General features: G+C 39.6%; 1 protein-coding gene across 1 annotated transcript; it reads left to right on the top strand.

Moving 5' to 3' along the window:
• Positions 1 to 11299: 11299 nt before the first annotated feature.
• On the top strand, positions 11300 to 15966 carry LOC148030480 (uncharacterized). The gene is made up of 3 exons (XM_087686813.1): positions 11300 to 11887; positions 12625 to 12850; positions 15220 to 15966. The coding sequence occupies exons 1-3, from the start codon at positions 11555 to 11557 to the stop codon at positions 15606 to 15608; spliced, it is 948 nt and encodes a 315-aa protein (XP_087542939.1). The 5' UTR covers positions 11300 to 11554; the 3' UTR covers positions 15609 to 15966.
• The last annotated feature ends 2641 nt before the right edge of the window (positions 15967 to 18607 follow it).

Raw genomic sequence — 18607 nt, 5'->3', positions numbered from 1 at the left:
ATGAATGGCAGGTCTTCTACTCAATGCATCAGCCACTACATTTTCTTTTCCGGGTTGGTATTGAATGATAGGATGAAAACTTTGAATAAAGAAGGCCCATTTGATATGACGGTCAGAGATTTGAGGTTGGCTAAGTAAATGTCTAATACTCTGCTAATCGGTCTTAATCATAAATTCTGAACACATTAAGTAGTGTTTCCACTGTCTTAATGCTTGTACAATTGCTAATAGTTCTTTGTCATATGTGGAATATTTCAGTTCAGAGGGTTTCAACTTACAACTAGAATAGGCTATAGGATGATTGTCTTGCATAAGTACAACTCCTATTCTTGATCCACTAGCATCGGTCACTACGCATCGGTCACTACTAGAAAGAATGGTCTATTAAAGTCAGGCAATTGTAGAACAGAGGCATGGGTTAATGCATGTTTCAATAAGTCAGAGGATTTCTGTTGATTTTCGGTCCAATGATAAACAATTCCTTTCTTCAGAAGTTTGGTTAATGGTAAAGCAAGTAATGAAAAATTACGTACAAACTTCCTATAGAAACTAGCAAGACCAAGGAATGAGCGTAACTCATGCAAGTTTTTAGGTACAGGCCAATTCAATATTGCATCAATTTTCTTAGGATCAACTTTAATTCCATCAGATGATACAACATGACCTAAATACTCAATTTCTGTTTTAAAGAATTCACTCTTTTTAGGATTTGCATACAGTTGATTTTCTTTCAATAACTGAAAAACCAATGACAAATGCTCATAATGTTCTTTCTCATTTTGACTAAACACCAAAATACCATCAAAGAAGACAATTACACAATACTGATATTTCAGAAATATACGGTTCATCATTCTACTAAACGTAGCAGGTGCATTAGTCAATCCAAATGGCATGACTAAAAATTCGTAATGACCAAACTGTATTCTAAATGCGGTCTTGAATATGTCAGACTTATCTAGTCTCACCTGATAATAACCAGACTTAAGGTCTATTTTACTAAATATAGCAGATCCTTGCAGTTTGTCCATAAGGTCATCAACTTTAGGAATAGGATATCTATTATTTACAGTGATTTTATTTAAAGCTCGATAGTCAATGCACATACGATAGGTATTATTCTTTTTCTTGACTAACAGTACAGGTGCACCGAATGGAGAACTGCTAGGTCGAATTAATCCTCTATTTAGTAATTCCTCAACTTGACTCTGGATTTCTTTTTGCTCTATCTGGTTATGCCTATATGGTGCTTTGCAAGGTGGTTGTGTGCCAGGGATCAAATCTATCTTATGGTCTTTTGGACGTGAAGGAGGTAAACCAGGTGGTAAGTCTTCTGCAAAACAGTCCTTAAAATATGCAAGAAATTCTTTATGCCTAGGGTGCATATGATTTTCCTTTACTTGCAGCTCATTCACCCAAATGAGATAAGATTTATTACTCTTGCGTAATGCACGTTTAGCTGGAGTATGCGAAAGCAGTGGAAAGACATTAGATGCATGCATACCATATAATGTAATAGATTTTCATTGAAAATTAATATTCATTGTGTGTGTGGAATAATCTATATCTGGATTATGCTGGTGTCGCCAAGGCATACCTAAAATAATGTCACTCAACTGTAATGGAACAACTAAGAAATTTCTTCTTTTAGTGTATTGACCAATTTGAATCTCTAAGTTTTGCACTTCATGTGTACCATTATACCTAGTGTCTAAAAATGCAGCTTTTATGCGGTAATGCGTAGGTATAGTATGTAATTTCAATTCTTTTACTAATTTTGCTGAAATAAAATCATGAGTACTACCATCATCATGCAAAATAGTCTTTTCCTTTCCATACACCAAACATTTCATAGTCAATAATGAATGTGAAGTAGGCATACCTGGTAAAGTATCAAAAGTAGTAGTAGTGTCGTCCTCATCTTCAGTGAAATCAGGCATATCTTCATGTTCGTCTTCATCCATTACTCCAAGGTAGTTGATATGAGCTGGTGGCTTCTTTGAATGACAATTTGCTGCTAAATGTCCAGGCTGGTGGCATTTATAGCATACTATTGGCTTGGCTTTGGTTACATTATTTGCAATGGCGGGAAGTCTAGGTACATTAGGATTTAGCTGTGGAATAGACTTAGGGTTTTGATTGACATTGGATGGTAATGCAAGTGGTTTTGCCCAATTCTTGCGGAAAGATGATGAAGAGAAACGACTTGGATTAAATCTTCTAAAATTGAAATTGAATTGTTTAGATCCATAGTTACCATTGGCTTGGAATTGCTGTGGTCGTCTGTCTCTACCTCGTAGCTTATCTTCAGTGTCGTGAGCTAGTGAAATGGCGTCTTCAAGGGTACAGGCTTGAACATGTTAACTTCAGCGTAGTAATGCCCAAGGAGTCCAGACATATACTTGCGCTTGTGTGTCACTTCTGATACGTCTTCAAGCATGTGTAGCTGGAGGAGTGCATTCCAAAAACGCTCTATATACTGAGGAATAGGCTCACGATCCCGTTGCTGGAGAAGATCCCATTGCTTAATAGCTTTCTCATGAAATTGCGGTGGAAGGAAATTCTGCATGAACTTCTTCTTGAAATCTTCCCAAGTAGCAGGACAATCTATGCTCTTGCGTACTACAGTCCACCAAAGAGATGCTCTGTCTACTAAATGAATAGTAACACACTTGATTTTATCTTTTTCTGCATAGGTTTCCTCATGGAAATAGTCATCAAACTGACTAATGAATGCTAGAACAGTTTTTCTTTCTCATATGCCATTGAAAGTACGGAATTTGAAACTTCTTTTACTTATCTTGGATTCCTTGCGGATGGTTTGAGCTTCAAGAGTTGCGTCGATGGTATGTCGAATCAGATCTTCAGCTTGAGGTTCTTCTTTATCGGTAGATGCTCTTTGTAATTTTGCCAGTTGCGCTTGCAATGCTTGCCTAGCTCTTAAACTCAAAAGACCTTTCTCACTCAAAATCAGGTTAGCGGGATGGGTGTAGCTCAAGTTCGGGAATACAAGGCTTATGTGTTTTTTGGTATAGCTTTCTCAATCTTCGAAAAATCCGCAATTTATCCTTCTTCGTATGCTGAAAATGCTTCAGCAAACCTGCGTATGGATAGAGTACCTTCCAACGAACAACTTTGCAGTTCGGAGTTTCTGCGCAGGAACAGTCCTTCTAGGAGTTTTGAGCACAAGTCAGTTCTGACTCCAGTTGACTTGTCTGACTTGCAGAGTTGCAGACTTATGTGACTTGCAGAGTTGCAGACTTGTAGAACTTATTCGACTTAAGGAACTTGCAGAACTTGATCAGAAATTACTTGTAGAACTTGACTTTTGTTGTGTGTGGCCTGAATTAATTGTGACTTGCAGGGTTTTGAAACTTAGGTGGCTAAGCTTAATGGATTAAGCTTAAGCTTATTAGAGCTTAATCGGCACAGATCGTGGGGGGGGGAGGCGTTTTTGATGGCGTCGCGAGATTTGAGGAGGTCTTTCGATACCTCGTGATGACGTTTGGAAGCTTAAAGCTTCTCTTAAGCTTCCCAAGCTTTAAAGCTTTAAACTTGAAGAATGGAAAATTAATGACTTATCTCTCTGGTTATCCACGACTTGATGAAGGGAAGTTGGAAGTGGTCCTCCACCTGTATAGCCCAGTCCTTCGCGATCTAATGACAGAAACAGGGGTTCTTGATCGCCAGAAGTCTGCCTGTATCGACGGTTCGTGACGAGATTGACCGTAGAGCCTGATCGTTTCAGGAGCTCCGCCTTCGCACGAGATGGGTAGCGATTGGAAGCTCTTGATCTCAGCTTCGCTCTGATACCATTGGTGCACAGATCGGACGCTGTATGCTCGCGTAGTGAATGTCGGAAGGTCCCTAAGAACAATGAGCTCTACTTTTTGCACAAGTTACAAGGTAAAAAGCATGAACGACAAGAGCAAGAGACCAATTGGCTGCAATCTCCCCCCATGCCTTGTGTGAGCGCTCCACAAAGCATGTATTTTATGTATATTTCATTCATGCTCAATAATAGCCCAATTTACAAAAATATATCAAGCTTTTAGCTTTTGAGTTTGCTTTTACAAAAATAGGAATAAAGCCAATGGACGGTGCCCAAAGAGTCTGGCATGCCCAATACAATGTCCAAATAGAAATAACATAACCGTGCGCATGGGCGCATACAAAATAATAATAAATAATCGATGCCTCAATAAATAGGCATGACAAAATATAGGCGTGGCGCCTATCAAAATATAATCCATAGATTGAATACTCGCTAGACTCCAATGCTTTCCTCCGCCACTGCTGCTATCTCTACACATCAATGAAGCATTCACAATCGTTAGTAAAATAATACAATTAAACCGACAAAAGTGAATACCTAGCAGTCTTCAGCTACATAAATAAATCAACTGGTTAGAAATAAATCCTAACCTTAATTTATTACGAGTGTGCACTCTAAACTCATAAACGTTTATTAATTTAATATGCATTTTGCAGAATCATCCACTATGGAATCACCCATGTACACACTAAATTAATGAAACGCCCGAAAAGGACAAGCGTCCCCATCAACTTCTTGCACAAAGAATCCACTTTGTGTATGAGCCCCGGTCATCAAAGTTTACGGAATCCACCATAAAACCTCACGGAATCCACCGTGGAATATGCCTCCTGGCATCAAGTATATGCTGCGAGTGAGGGCTTTAGCCCTTAGTTGCTCTATTTTTTTGATTTGAGGCCATTTTGGGGCCTGTTTTGGAGGCGGAAGTTTTCTGCACGCACTCAGGAAAAGGCCTTGTTTTATACTGTGCGACCACTGTTCTACAAGTCGGTGATAAGTTACCGTAGAAATTGCATCGTATGCCTGTGCGCAGAGACATTGGGAGTTACAGAATCATCCTTGTTGCCTATTGATGTAAAATCGTCACTAAGAAGTGACTGTGTGGTCAAATACCACTTTCGTCAGTTTTGCAGATTTGCCCTTGTGAGACTGAAGTTGTGTTTTTTACAGTGAGAGAATTTTTTGCAGTGTTTTGTAATGGCGTCTGATTCTCTTTCATAAATTGTCATTGAAAAGCTTGACAAAAACAACTTCCAAGCATGGAAGTTTAGAATGACGAATTTCCATATGGGAAAAGGATACTGGGAATTTGTTGCAGGAAATGAAGAAGAACCAGTTCTTCCTGATGTTCCCAATCAACAGCAAATGCAAGCATTTAAAGGATGACATGAGAGAGCCAGAAAAGTTATGTACTGGCTGTCTATCAGTATTTCAGACTCTATGATTGTGCATATTCAGGATGCAAGTACGCTAAAGGAGACATGGGATACTTTGTCAAAAATGTATAGCACAAATACGCAAGCTAGGAAAATGCAGCTTAAGCAAGAGTTGCACAATGTGCAAAGAGAAAGTATGAGCATCAATGACTACAACATGAAGGTGAAGAAGATTGCAGATGCACTTGCTTCCATTGGGTCGCCAGTGGAAGATGATGATTTAGTTTCTATGACCTTGAATGGTCTAGGAAAGGATTATGCACGGTTCCGAACATCCATTTCCGTCCGTGAAAGATTTTCTAATTTTGAGAAGTTGATTGCTCTTCTAATTTCTGAGAAGCAGAGAAATGGTGGTGCGTCTTCTTCAGGAGGAACTTCAAAAGAAACTATCTTCTACTCAAATGCTGGAAGAGGTAGAGGCAGAGATAGAGGAGGCCGATCTGGAGGCCGTGGTAGAAATCAGAATATGCAGCAAACTCAAGAAAACCAGTCCTATGGAGGAGGACGTGGTAACTCTAGAGGTAGGGGGAGCCAAAGAGATTGTGGTGGATGGCAAAGAGGCCAAAATGCAAATAGCAATGTTGAACATATGGCTAAAGACTGCTATAAAAAGCAGAATGACATTATGAATGGAAAATTGCAACAAGGGAATTATGCATATTCTAGTAGATAGGGTGATGACAGAAATGAGCATTTGTTTATGGTGCAGCACATGACCAATTCTGTGACAAGTACAGAAGAAAGCAACGATGTGTGGTATGTCGACTCAGGTGCATCAAACCACATGACAGGTCATGCAGAATGGATGCAGGATGCAAGGAAAATGGAAAAACCAGGATTTATGGAGACTGGTGATGATACTACACATCCTATTGTGCAGATTGGAAATATTCCTTTGTCTATGTAGGATGGGAAAAAGAAATACCCGTTGGATGTATTTCATGTCCCGAATATCACCAAGAACCTGGTTTCTGTTGGTCAAATGGTTGAGCAGGGCTTGTAGGTCAGATTTAATTCTCATGGATGCTTTATTGAGGATATGAAAAATAAAGATCGCTTGATAGCAAAAGAAAAGAAGAAGGACAGAATGTTTACGTTGGATGCAAACATGCCTAAAATTGAGTGCAGCAATGTTTGCACATGGGACCGGTGTAGTTGCAGATATTGATATCTGGCATAAATGCATTGGTCATGTTAATGTACAGCGACTTAAATCAATGCAAGCCCAAAATATTGTTGCAGGATTGCCTAAATTCAAGGTTGCAAAAATGCATAAGGTATGTGAAGCATGTCAATTTGGAAAACAGGCAAGGAAACTATTTCCTAGACATGTTCAAGAGAGTAAAAAGCCATTGGAATTAGTCCACTCTGATGTGTGGACTACTAAAGCTGCATCTATTGGAGCCTGTCATTATTTTGTCACTTTTATTGATGACTACAGCAGAAAATTTTGGGTGTATTTTATGAAGAAGAAAAGTGAAGTTTTTGGGTATTTCAAAACTCTTAAAGCTATGGTTGAAAAAGAATCAGGCCTGTAAATAAAATGCCTAAGGTCAGATGGAGGGGGAGAGTACCTCTCAAATGAGTTTGCAAGGTTCTTGCAGGAGCATGGCATAAAGTAGCAATATTCATGTAGTCATACCCCATAGCAAAATGGAATTGCAGAAAGAAAGAATAAGTATATTGGAGAGGTATCTCATGCCATGCTCAATGAAAAAGACCTGCCAAATTTTTACTGGGTTGAGGTAGTTGCTATAGCAGTCTACATAATGAACAAGACTCCCACTGCAGCAATACATGGCATGACTCCAAAGGAGAGGTATACTGGTAGGAAACCAGATATTTCTCATTTGAAAATTTTTTGTTGCTTTACCTATATTCATGTGCCAGATGAGTTGAGATCCAAGTTGGATCCAAAAGCTGAGAAGTGCATCTTTATTGGTTACTCTTTGCAGCAAAAAGGGTATAGATGCTATAACCCTTCTACTCGTAAGTTTACAGTGAGCAAAGATGTTGTTTTTGATGAGATGAGTAGCTGGTATAAACCAGTAAATGTGATTGATAATGTAGATGCACAAAATGGTAATGTTGCACAGAATTCACAGTAGCAGTCACAAGATATTAGTGGACCTGGAGCGTCCTCTAGCAGTGGTTGACATTCTTCGCCATGGACAGACATATTGAGATCAGGAGAATCTTCTCAAAGAAATGCAGATAGTGGTATGCAAATATCACGAAAAGGAAAAGAGAAGGTAGATCAGTCCATGTTTGATGTGAATGCAGGTCACTCTTATGTGGATGGTGAATCCAGTGGCTCAGAACAGAGCATTGATGATGAGTTGGGTATTCCTTCTATTATTACACCTGGATTAAGGAAGACCAGGGATGTTTTGAGAGCACTTGGGAGTGAACTTACTTTGCGCAGGTCTACCAGAGCTAGGTATCCTGTGGATAGGCTGAAATATGATGGATTTACAGCCATTCACTATGCCTATATAGTCAAAGTGATACAGGAACCAGAACCCACTTTTTTTGAGCAAGCCATGGGAAAAGAAAAATGGGAGAAAGCCATGGATGAAGAAATGGATGTTTTGGAAGCAAATGCTATATGGGAATTGGTACCTTTGCCTAAAGATAAGAATGCAATTGGTTGTAAGTGGGTGTATAAGGTAAAGCACAATACAGATGGTTATGTGAACAGATACAAGGCAAGATTAGTAGTCAAGGGATATGCACAAACATATGGCATTGATTATGAAGTAACATTCAGTCCGGTTGCAAGGATGGCAACTGTAAGAGCAGTCATTGCTATGGTTGCATCAAAGGGATGGTCTTTACATCAGATGGATGTAAAGAATGCCTTCTTGCATGGTGATTTGCAAGAAAAGGTCTATATAGAGCAGCCACCAGGTTATGTGCATACTGTTCATCCTAAGTTTGTTTGCAGGTTGAAGAAAGCCTTGTATGGCTTGAAACAAGCACCTAGAGCATGGTCTGACAAGATAGGACAATATCTTGTCACTATTGGCTTTCAGATTTCCAAGGCAGATTTCTCACTTTATATGAGAAAAATAGAGAAAGGTATTATGCTGCTTGTCATTTATGTTGATGATTTGATTATCACAAGTGATAGTGATGAAGATATCCTTCATGTGAAAATGCTATTGAAGTAGAAGTTTGAGATGAAGGATTTGGGAGAGCTCCGTTATTTCTTGGACATTGAGGTGATAAGATCACCAAGTGGGATATGGCTCTTGCAGAGACATTATGGATTGGACATGCTGTTCAAATATGGGATGACATGCTATAAGCCTATTTCAGTTCCTTTAGAGCAGAATGTGAAACTGAGTGCAGATGCAGGTGAGCTTCTGGAAGACCCTACTATATACAGGCGCATAGTAGGAAGTTTGATTTATATGACTATTACAAGGCCAGATTTGAGCTATGTTGTTGGATTGGTAAGTCAGTTTATGCAAGATCCAAGGAGACCGCATTTGGATGCGGCTAGACGCATACTCAAGTATGTGAAGTCCACATTACAGTATGGACTATTTTATGAGACTGGGATTTAGATACAGTTGCATGGATACACTGATGTTGATTAGGCTGGTAGTATTTCTGATAGATGATCTACTAGTGGATATGTGTTTTCTTTTGGAAGTGTTGCAGTCACTTGGAGCAGCAAGAAACAGCCTACAGTTGCCTCGTCGAGTATAGAGGCTGAGTACAGGGGTGCAGCAATGGCTGCATGTGAGGTAGCTTGGTTGCATAAGCTACTTTATGATATGCATCAGCCTACAGATGGGCCAGGTGTCATTTATTGTGATAACATGAGTAGTATACACTTGGCAAATAACCCAATATATCATGCTAGAACAAAGCACATTGAGGTGCATTATCACTATGTGCGGGAGAGGGTTTTACTAGGTCTTATTGATCTAGTTTATGTCAGCACAAAGAATCAGGTAGTTGACATATTCACGAAGGCATTGGGCACAGAGAAGCTGCGCAAGTTCAGAGACCTGCTTGGTGTGTAGGAATTGGGATTGAGCTCGAGGGGGAGTGTTGAGATATCGAGCTCCACTTGTGATATGCCAGGGTGACCGTTGTGCATTTATGTCACCGACTTGTTAGAGATGCGGTTGGTATACCGCCCATGAATAATAGCTAGATGACAGCTATCCTTATCTACTCTATTTCGTGGCTTAGTTAGTATGCCACCTTAGTTAGTTGAGTTTGGTTTGAGACCCATATATAGGGTTCTTCTATTTCTTTGTACGTGAGTTCTTTTTGGCTTACACAACTAAGAAGAGGAAAACTGTTTTCAGCCTCCACCTGTGTGTGTATTCCCCCATTGTGCAAGCAAGAAAGCTACAAGTGAGACTCCTTCCTTCTCTCCCACAATCTTGACAAGATGTTCTAGCTATACATTCAAAACCATAGGAACACCTAGCGCCAGATCGAGAATCATCTTGCAAATACACATAATCACATGTACGCAATGACAAACCAGATGAGAATGGTAAACGTTACTGGGCAAAAGCTATCAACATACGTCAGCGGTTTTGCAACGTACAACGACCTCTAAAAAATGATAGCCACATCCACTCAAATTTTTAACAATGAATGACGACGTCTTGCATTAGATGACAAGATCACGATTGGTACGCAATCTCCTACAAACTTTACAACTTTTGTTTTTACTTGAAACAACAATGCTAACTCATATGCACTTGATATGTAGGACTTCTCAAAGACATACTTGACAAATTCAAACTTGAGTACAAAGACTTGGTTGACAAGCCACTATGAACAAGTATGGCCCAAGTGCTTCTAGACACAAGAATAAATGACATTGGAATATACCCAATTGAGATGTTGCACTATGGATTTAACATCTCACTCAAACGATTGGTAGAAGTCATGAAAAAATAAGGCAAGGATATACTAAAAGATTACACAAAAAAGAACCATTACAATCACAGTTGTGATAATCTTGCAATAATGATCAAGAAGGTCACATACCTATTGAATGAAGAAGTCCGCACCTAGAAACACAATTTCAATTCCGATCCATTCAACAACTTAACTACATTATAGGCAAGTTCTCAAAACGATTTCTTCTCAAACATTAAAAAAAAAACTAACAATATCAACTTTTCTCACAAAAATATAGGCAAAAGCAAACCAAGAAGAGACTAAACTTCTACCAACACCAAACTTGCAGTCTCAACCACTACAAGTCCTGCCACTAACTCAAGTACTTCCATATCATTCAGCATCGTCTGCAACCAAAACCCATGAGCCAGTCCAAAAGCGCCAACACAAAGACACAAAAGCAAGTACTTCATCTATAACATAAGATGTAAGAAAAATGACAAGGAGTACGCAGGACAGACAACCAACATCGAGAAAAAAATCCAACACCACCGAAGAAATCCTGTCAAGAAAATGAAGAAAGACATAGAAACATTCTAGCCACTCGAGAATAACTTCGAGGTTAACATAGAAGCAATAGTTGATAGCATAGACAAGGCTAGGAATTCCGAACAGGCCACCAGCCGAAAGAAAAATGCAACCGTGACAGGGTACTACAACCTACAGGGACAGCCAACAAGATGTAAAAGTATTATTTTTTGAAGAGAAGAAACCCGATTTAACATAGCAAAGCATTTTCCTTTTGAGATTCTCCATGCATTTTAATAACGCTAAATCTCATCTATAAATGCAATTCACTTTGAAACACGACACATGTCTAGACACGATCAGTAAAGCTGCTACATGACAAACATAAAGAATTGCATATGGAACTTTATACTCCTTTACTTAGGTGCACATGTCAACCTAGTTCTTAAACTCGAGTGAAATATCGAAGAAACAAGGTGCCCCTTTAACCTTAGTGAAACCATTTACTGGACCCGAATAGTCAACAAATTTACAAATAACAGCGTCGTCAACAGAAACGTAAAAAGGAAAAATCCAGCCGACCGTGAGAGCCTCCTATAAAACCTCTGATTTTTCCGTGTTTCCCCACTTCATCTTATCATCAAGTTATCATCATCAGGCTAGTCTCTGCTTCTTCTCCTTCTTCTTCTTCCTGTTTCCTCGGAGAGATTCTTCTTCCATCTCCGGAGCTTGCCCTTCCCACCATCTATCCTCTTCGTCCTGCCTGCTTGCCAGCATCAGATTCGGGTTCCCCACTTCAGCACCTTCCCTCTGTGCACACAAAACCCTAGCAGACGTGTCCCCCTTTCCCCTCACACCCTTGCGCAGAAGCTCTAGAATGGTCGGAGGAGGGAGCCGAAGAGACGATGGATATGGATTACCCGCCATAAACAGCACCAACATCTTCTCCGCCCTCGAGAGCCGCCGTCGCAAGTCCAGCAAGAAGAGATCAGACAAGGATAATGCCGAATCTGCTGGGAAAGAGGTGCAGCCTGCTGTCACTGCCTGGGCTCCCGCGCCTGTCTCTGTCACCTCCTGGGCTGATTGCGAGGATGATGACGAGGAGGAGTTCGCAATGCCAGCACTGCCCCCGCTTGCAGATCAGCAGCAGACGGAGAACATTGACGGCATCAGCAATGGCGATGCCCACGAAAGCCTCAGCGAGGAAGAAGTACGCATAATCCCTTGTGTATTATCTTCAGTTGCCTTTCATGTTCCCATTGATATGTTTCAATACTCTAATATTGTGTATTAGGCCCAGTTGCGTTTTATGTCTCCATTGATATACGCCAATTACGATTCCACACAGAGATTGAGATTGATATGCTTCCTGCAATAATTATGTTTCCCACCCAGAGATTGAGATTTTAATGACATTGAAATTGATGTGTCCTACAATAATTAAGTTTCCCACACAGAGATTGAGACTGCATATGAAATTGAACTTTTCTGTTTGAATCGATATCTCTCATGCACGTGGTGGTTGAATTTTGTTTTAGAATTGATCTTATTGTGCACATAATGACTGGGATTCGGAGTTCTGGTTTCATTGGATTAATGTCATCAAGGGTGCATATTATTACATATGCAGACTGTGATCTATGCGTAGTTGGCACACATTTGATGTCATTAAGGCGATTTGTTTCTTAAGCAGATTGTTAATTTACAGTTAATGAAGCATCTATAACGTTTTGTATGATTGCATTGGACTTCCTGCTATCCGAAAAGACTGCTGATGTGCATGTGTGGCATCTCACCGCAACTATAATTCCATATAATAGACACCTGCTGTGCTATTACCATCACTAACCATGTCTCTTTTAGATGCAAGTATTAAGCACCAATTATCTTAGATATGAGTTGGTACTCTATTTAAATGTGCACTAATGGTACTACCGTTGGTATCAGGTAAGTGAAGAAGAAGAAGAAGTTGAAGGGGAACTTGATGATGATGGAAATGAAGAGATAGAGGCTACAAAAAGGGACCCTACCCCAGCTGTTGATGCAAAGCCAGTCCCTACTGTTACTCGTGAGCCAGAGAGGCAGTTGTCAAAAAAAGAGCTCAGGAAAAAGGGTTTGGCTGAGCTTGAAGCAGCTTTAGCAGAACTTGGATTGAGTCAAAAGGATGAAAGTGGTAATCTCATTATCCTAACTGTCAAAGTTTTTATTACACTTCCAAAGAATTTGTCTGCTGATTGCATGCAGTAATGATGTGGCTTGCATTGTCATCTTGTCCTGATATTTCTTTAAGTCCTGGTTTAAACTACTGTAAAGTGCCTATGCTACAAGTGTCGCCTTTTACTTTCACTTGATCGCCTATAGACTATTACAAATCTTATTCTCATTTTCTTTGTAACACTTCTCTATAAAATAGTGATTGCTTCATATATTCAAAGCAATAACATTTAAAATAAATGCCTGAGGTAACAACCAAGGTCTGGAATTGAGTCTCTTCTTGACTACCATTGGTGGAGATCACAGAAACAGGGAACGTCCGTTCCGGCCTATAGGAATGGCCTAACGCGTTCCAGACCCTTGGAGGAGGTGGAACGGCTAGGGAACGTTCCTTGCCGTTCCCAAGGCTGTTCCCTACCGTTCCTTGTCGTTTGCCTTGCGGTTTCTTGTTTGGAATGGCCGTTCCGGGCATGTTGACCAAAAATTTACGTTTTTTCATGTTTTTTTTTTTGCTTGTATCACACTCCTACTATGTGTTCACCCATCTCCATCGCCTAATGTGCACACACTAATCTCACACACACACACACACACACACACACACACACACACACACATTGAATATTCAAAGTGTTTAGACAACCCACAAGCCAATCAGGAGTCCATGCAGAGTTCAAATTTGATGCATTATGAACTCATGCAAATCACAATCAAATTTCAGCCTATTCTCAATTCCAAGGTAATCATCCATTTGTATTGTCTAATTTCAAGGGAAACTGGGATAGTTGGGGCAATTCAGAGCAATTTGGAGCTATGGGGGTAATAGAGTCAATTTTAGGACATTTGGGTCAATTTGGAGCATTGAAGGGTATTGGGGCAATTAGAGGGCATTCTTTGGGGCAACTTGGGTCATGTAGGGCATATTTGGGGCACTTAAGACACGTGCCGTTCCCCCAGTTTCCGTTCCCCCAGTTTCCGTTCCCCCACCTTGGACATTCCCCCCATTCCAAGGGGTCCCATTCTTGTGTCCGTTCCCGTTCCTTGTTCCAGGTAACTATGGTGGAGATATCCCCCCACCGTTGGAGGAATTCAGCATGGTTCTCAAGACATCCTAAAAAGAACATTTTAAATATGTCCTAATCTCCATTTGTTGTTGATCTTGTCAAAGGACCGAGATCGTGCCTTGGCCATTGTTTTGACAAAGAAACTTTGATACAATGATAATGAGATTACAAGATATGTTACCAATACCTTCGAACCCCTACTAGTATGAATCAATAACTTCATCCATTATCACCTTCGATTTGGAAGATGATGAAGGGGTTCGTATATAGGACTTCAATGCTCACCGATTTGTACCAGTAGGGGCACAACCTTGGCCCTTTGGCAAGATCAACACGAAGTGGAGGTCACGATGTATATACCTGAAGTCCTTAAGATGCCCTGAGAGCCATGTTGAATTTCTCACAAGTCAGGGGATGTCCCCACCAACGGTAGTCAGCAAAAGACTTGAGGCCATGGCCTTTAGGAAAAATGAGAATAAGACTTGTAATACGTGGTTGTGGGAAAGCAGAAGATGAGTCTGTTGGCATAGGCATATAGTGGGGAAACGAAAGGTTTACATTTATGGTAGTTGCCTTGTTGACTGAGATTTAATGAATGACATAATTGCTTGCGGTCTTTGTTGTGATTCAGTGTGGAAAGGACATGCAACCCAGTATGTGAAAGGTTAGGTTGCTGATTGATGCTTCATCCTTAGTAGTAGTTTAATATAGTTCTCAAAATAAGGGTTTAAAGAATTCCACTATTCCATGTAGAAGTTGATTTGAGCTCAGTATTAGTATGTTCAAGAAAGTAACATTCTGAAATTTTTAAGCTCAGTGTTAGTATCTCTAAAAATACCTATGTTCATACAGAAATAATAACAGCTGAGTATTGACTCTTATTAGGCTAGACATCAAGTGTTTAGTTATTAGCACTGCCTGTTAGGGTATATTCTTACACAATGGTATGGTGACACGGTGAGTTGTGGAGGAAAAAATACCCCTAGAGAGAGAAAGTAGCCCTTGCTTTTAGGAACAGAGGGAGCAACCCCTTCTATTTGGTTATCAAAGTATCACATCAATTGCATGCAATTGATGTTTCCCTGTGGCTCTTTGTTGTTCTAATTTGGGGCATCTGTAAATTACCTTTTATGTGCTTCTTGTGTGGGTGATGCTATTACTAGTTCAAAATTGCTGTTTTTAAACCTGTTTTTGATCCTGCCAGGAGAAATTAGCTTACTTTGATTTAAGTTCTTGCCAGTGATACGGAGTGTTGTTTTTGCAGATGCCAGCAATGGTCTAAAGAGTGAAGTGGATGGAACTGGTGAAGCCAATGGGCATGTAGAAAAACCAGGGAATGGCCCAGTAATTGAAAGCAAAAACCCAAAACGTAGGAAGCCAAAGAAAGAGAAATCCTTCAAAGAAGAAAAAACAGAGGAAGATACAGATGTCTTGAAAGATGGTTCCACTCAACCAGAGGTGGAAACTGACTCAACACCTGCTGATCCAAAGCAAGTGTTAAAGAAGTTTGCATCAATGAAGAAAAAGAAGTCCTTTAAAGATAGTGATGGGGCTGCTAAAGCAGCTGCAGCTGAGGCAGCTGCGAGAGCTGCAAAGCTTGCTGCTGCAAAGAAGAAGGAAAAAAGCCATTACAATCAACAGCCAGTAAGGTAATGGTATTTGTAGGTGCTGGCAGCTAGGGCTTGCTCAATAAATGGAGAGGGACAGTAATGTTACTGCTAAGATCTATTTCCTGAAGTACACTCAATGTAAGGGGTTCTCCTGTATATCATTAGTATTATTGAGTGGCTCTTGCCTTTGTGTGGTTTACCAACAAAAAAGTTATGGTTGTGGAGTCTTTTTGATTGCTATAGTGAAAGAGTTGGTCACCTTTGTCAGGTGGATTGTTGGATTCCATCTATGTGGTCCTGGGATGCAGTTGATTGGTCCGGTCAAAAATCAGTCTCATTGTACAAGCATGGCTTTCTATACGGAAAAGCCATTTCAAGAAGTTTGGGTGTATTTATTTTTCCTTCTGCTCTTAAGAAAGGTGTGGCATTGTCCAGTGTTGAAATGCCTTGCACTTTTTGGTTTATGCAATGTATTCTTAGGACGTCAACAGATGCCTAGAGATGTTGGGCATTGTTTGTTTTTTGCATGTACATCTTTTTGGAGGCTGGGGTGTTATTTTTTCTTTTTTTTGGGAGGGGGTTGTAGATATGGGTGTGAGCATACTCTGTGTGTGTGTGTTTGTTTTTATTTGTTGTGGGTGTGTGTGTGTGTGTAGAGAGTTGTAGAGTCTCTTGCCTCTTTTACTTTTCCAATGGCTAGGCATTGAGGCAATGGTGTTCACTTTTGTGCCTTGTTGTCCAGGTTTGCCTTCAAGGGCCTTAGTGGGAAAGAGGATAGATAGACCATTTTCACTTAGAACACAAAACAGAAAAAGTTTCAAAATATGAAAATATTCGATTGCATTGCATTTTCTGAATTTATTGTGTTTTCAAGTTGAGCTGAAGGCTTAAAACTTGGATTGTGGGATATGCCTTGAAGTTTCAAAATATGAAAATATTCAATTGCATTGCATTTTCTGAATTTCTTGTGTTTTCAAGTCGAGTTGAATGTTTAAAACTTGGATTGTGGGATATGCCTCGAAGGCATCTTGAGATTGTTTTACTATGTTAGAACCTCTCCATGTCTCTCTCTCTCTCTATCTTACATAGGTTGCACACTTTTGAAGTTTTTTATGGATGTGTTCAAGCATTCAGCTTTGTAGACTTTCACCCTATTGAGTAGACCTTGGTAATCTTTGACAAGTTGTGCCCTCCTTACAATCAATTGTCCTACATGGTATTATTGTCCCCACTTCCTTGTCATTGGTTGTGGCCATAGCCTTTGTCTACCTCTCTACCTGGCAGTATATCAATTCCTTTATCTTGTTGGTTTAATGTTGACATTCCAACTACGCTCCCTCAATCCATTTTCATTGTTTTTGTTTTCTTCTATCATTGAACTATCTTTCATGTCTTTGTTTCTCTCCTCTTATACTCCCACTACCTTTTCGGAATCTATTGTCGATTTGTTGCCTTACCCAAGTAGACAAACATGCTTCCTTGCAGATCTGTATGCCAATGTCCATATCACAATTCATGGGGACCAGTTGTAAGAGCTACTTCCCACACCACTCTAATACATCCAGCATCACGTTGCATAGAGTGATTTGCAAGATAGAGTGGCTCATATAAAGGGGGAGGAGATGAACGCATGTCACCCAAACTAGTTTTGGAATCTTGTGATTTTCCCCTATGAGAAGAACAGGGTGTCTTCAAAGGAGATTCTTTGTTGCAAGGTTAATCTTGACAACACCAACAATATCGAGGCATGATTAGTTGCAAGGGTGTCTTCGGAGTGCAAGGTATAGGCCTCCAATACATGCCTACCCACATTAAGTATGATTACCTTGAATGTTAATGGTTTGAGCACAAGGAGTAAAAGTGGAGCTTCAAAGAGGAGAGAAATCAAAGTCATGCTAAAGCTATTGAAAATAGTATCTAGGGACAATTTGGTCACTAAACATGGAAGTTGTTAAAAATAGCAAGTGAAAATCATTTGCAAAAAAAGATAAGAATACACTAAAAAAGCATACTAAATTTTTGTGATATTTGAGGCTTTGACATGAGCAGATGAAATCTCTATCTATATTTTAGGAACATGTGATTGTCGCTTGTTAGTTTGTAGTCAAAATTAAAAAACCCATGGAACATAGGGAATAATTATTATCAAAGTTGTGTATTAGGCTCAAATGATAAAATGTTGTAGGTAACATAATGTCATGTAAGCCCATGTACACTAAAATATTTCACAGGCTGGTTAGGAAATCTTAGGCTAATTAGGAAAATCTTGTACAAGTGTAGAACCACCTTGTTTGCATCCTTGGGAGTTATATACAAACAAATGAATGAATGAAAAAGTAAATGTGTATGAATGGCTTCCAAGTTATAGATTTACCATTCTTAGTGGTGGATCTTTAAAATCGCTCCAAAACTACCCAATGTCAATGAAAAATCGAGGTTTAATGTAGAATGAATTGCAAAAATTTTAAAATTTTAAACATGAAGGTCAAAAACTTTAGCTTTAACAATAATTTTAGTTGAAAAAAGGGTGAATATATGAAATTTGGTTTCAAAATCCCTTGAAAATTTTGACTCTTAAGGTTTTTGTTTATGTTATTGAAAATGTTTTCGGTGAACGTGCCCCCCCAAGTGCCACCTCAGCATAGGAAGGCTAGCAATATGGCACAACACAATTACGAGTTGGAAAGAGACATTACAATTTACGAGAGGTAGTAGCAACAAACAATCTTTAAAGGCTCACAAGTGCGGCAATAAACTCCAATGCAAGGCTTGAATTTAACGGGTCTCTAAATTTTTTTAATATCAGACACTTTTTGAAAATGCCTTTCTAATGATAGATGATAGACAATGCATGCTAGTCAAATGAGAGGAAAAATATGTAAACGAAAAGTGCCATAAAAAAAGTCTCAATTAAGATAATAAAATGCAATTTTGCAAGCTCATAGGATATGTCATCAAATGGACAAACCAATTTAAACATCGTAACTATGCAACTTACTGTCAATACTTCAAAAACAACATAGATATTAGATGCTTGAGACG

The sequence above is a fragment of the Lygodium microphyllum genome, chromosome 10 (assembly GCF_053477565.2).
Source record: "Lygodium microphyllum isolate KBCC chromosome 10, Lygodium_microphyllum_v1.1.10, whole genome shotgun sequence".
Taxonomy (NCBI): Eukaryota; Viridiplantae; Streptophyta; class Polypodiopsida; order Schizaeales; family Lygodiaceae; genus Lygodium; species Lygodium microphyllum.
Note: the sequence above shows the minus strand (reverse complement) of the source record. Positions and strands in the feature narration are given on the sequence as shown.

Coding starts and splice junctions, on each gene's coding strand:
- LOC148030480 (XM_087686813.1), top strand. CDS start 11,555: ATGGTCGGAGGAGGGAGCCGAAGAGACGATGGATATGGATTACCCGCC. Junction 11,888..12,624: donor AAAGCCTCAGCGAGGAAGAA/GTACGCATAATC, acceptor CGTTGGTATCAG/GTAAGTGAAGAAGAAGAAGA. Junction 12,851..15,219: donor GAGTCAAAAGGATGAAAGTG/GTAATCTCATTA, acceptor TTGTTTTTGCAG/ATGCCAGCAATGGTCTAAAG.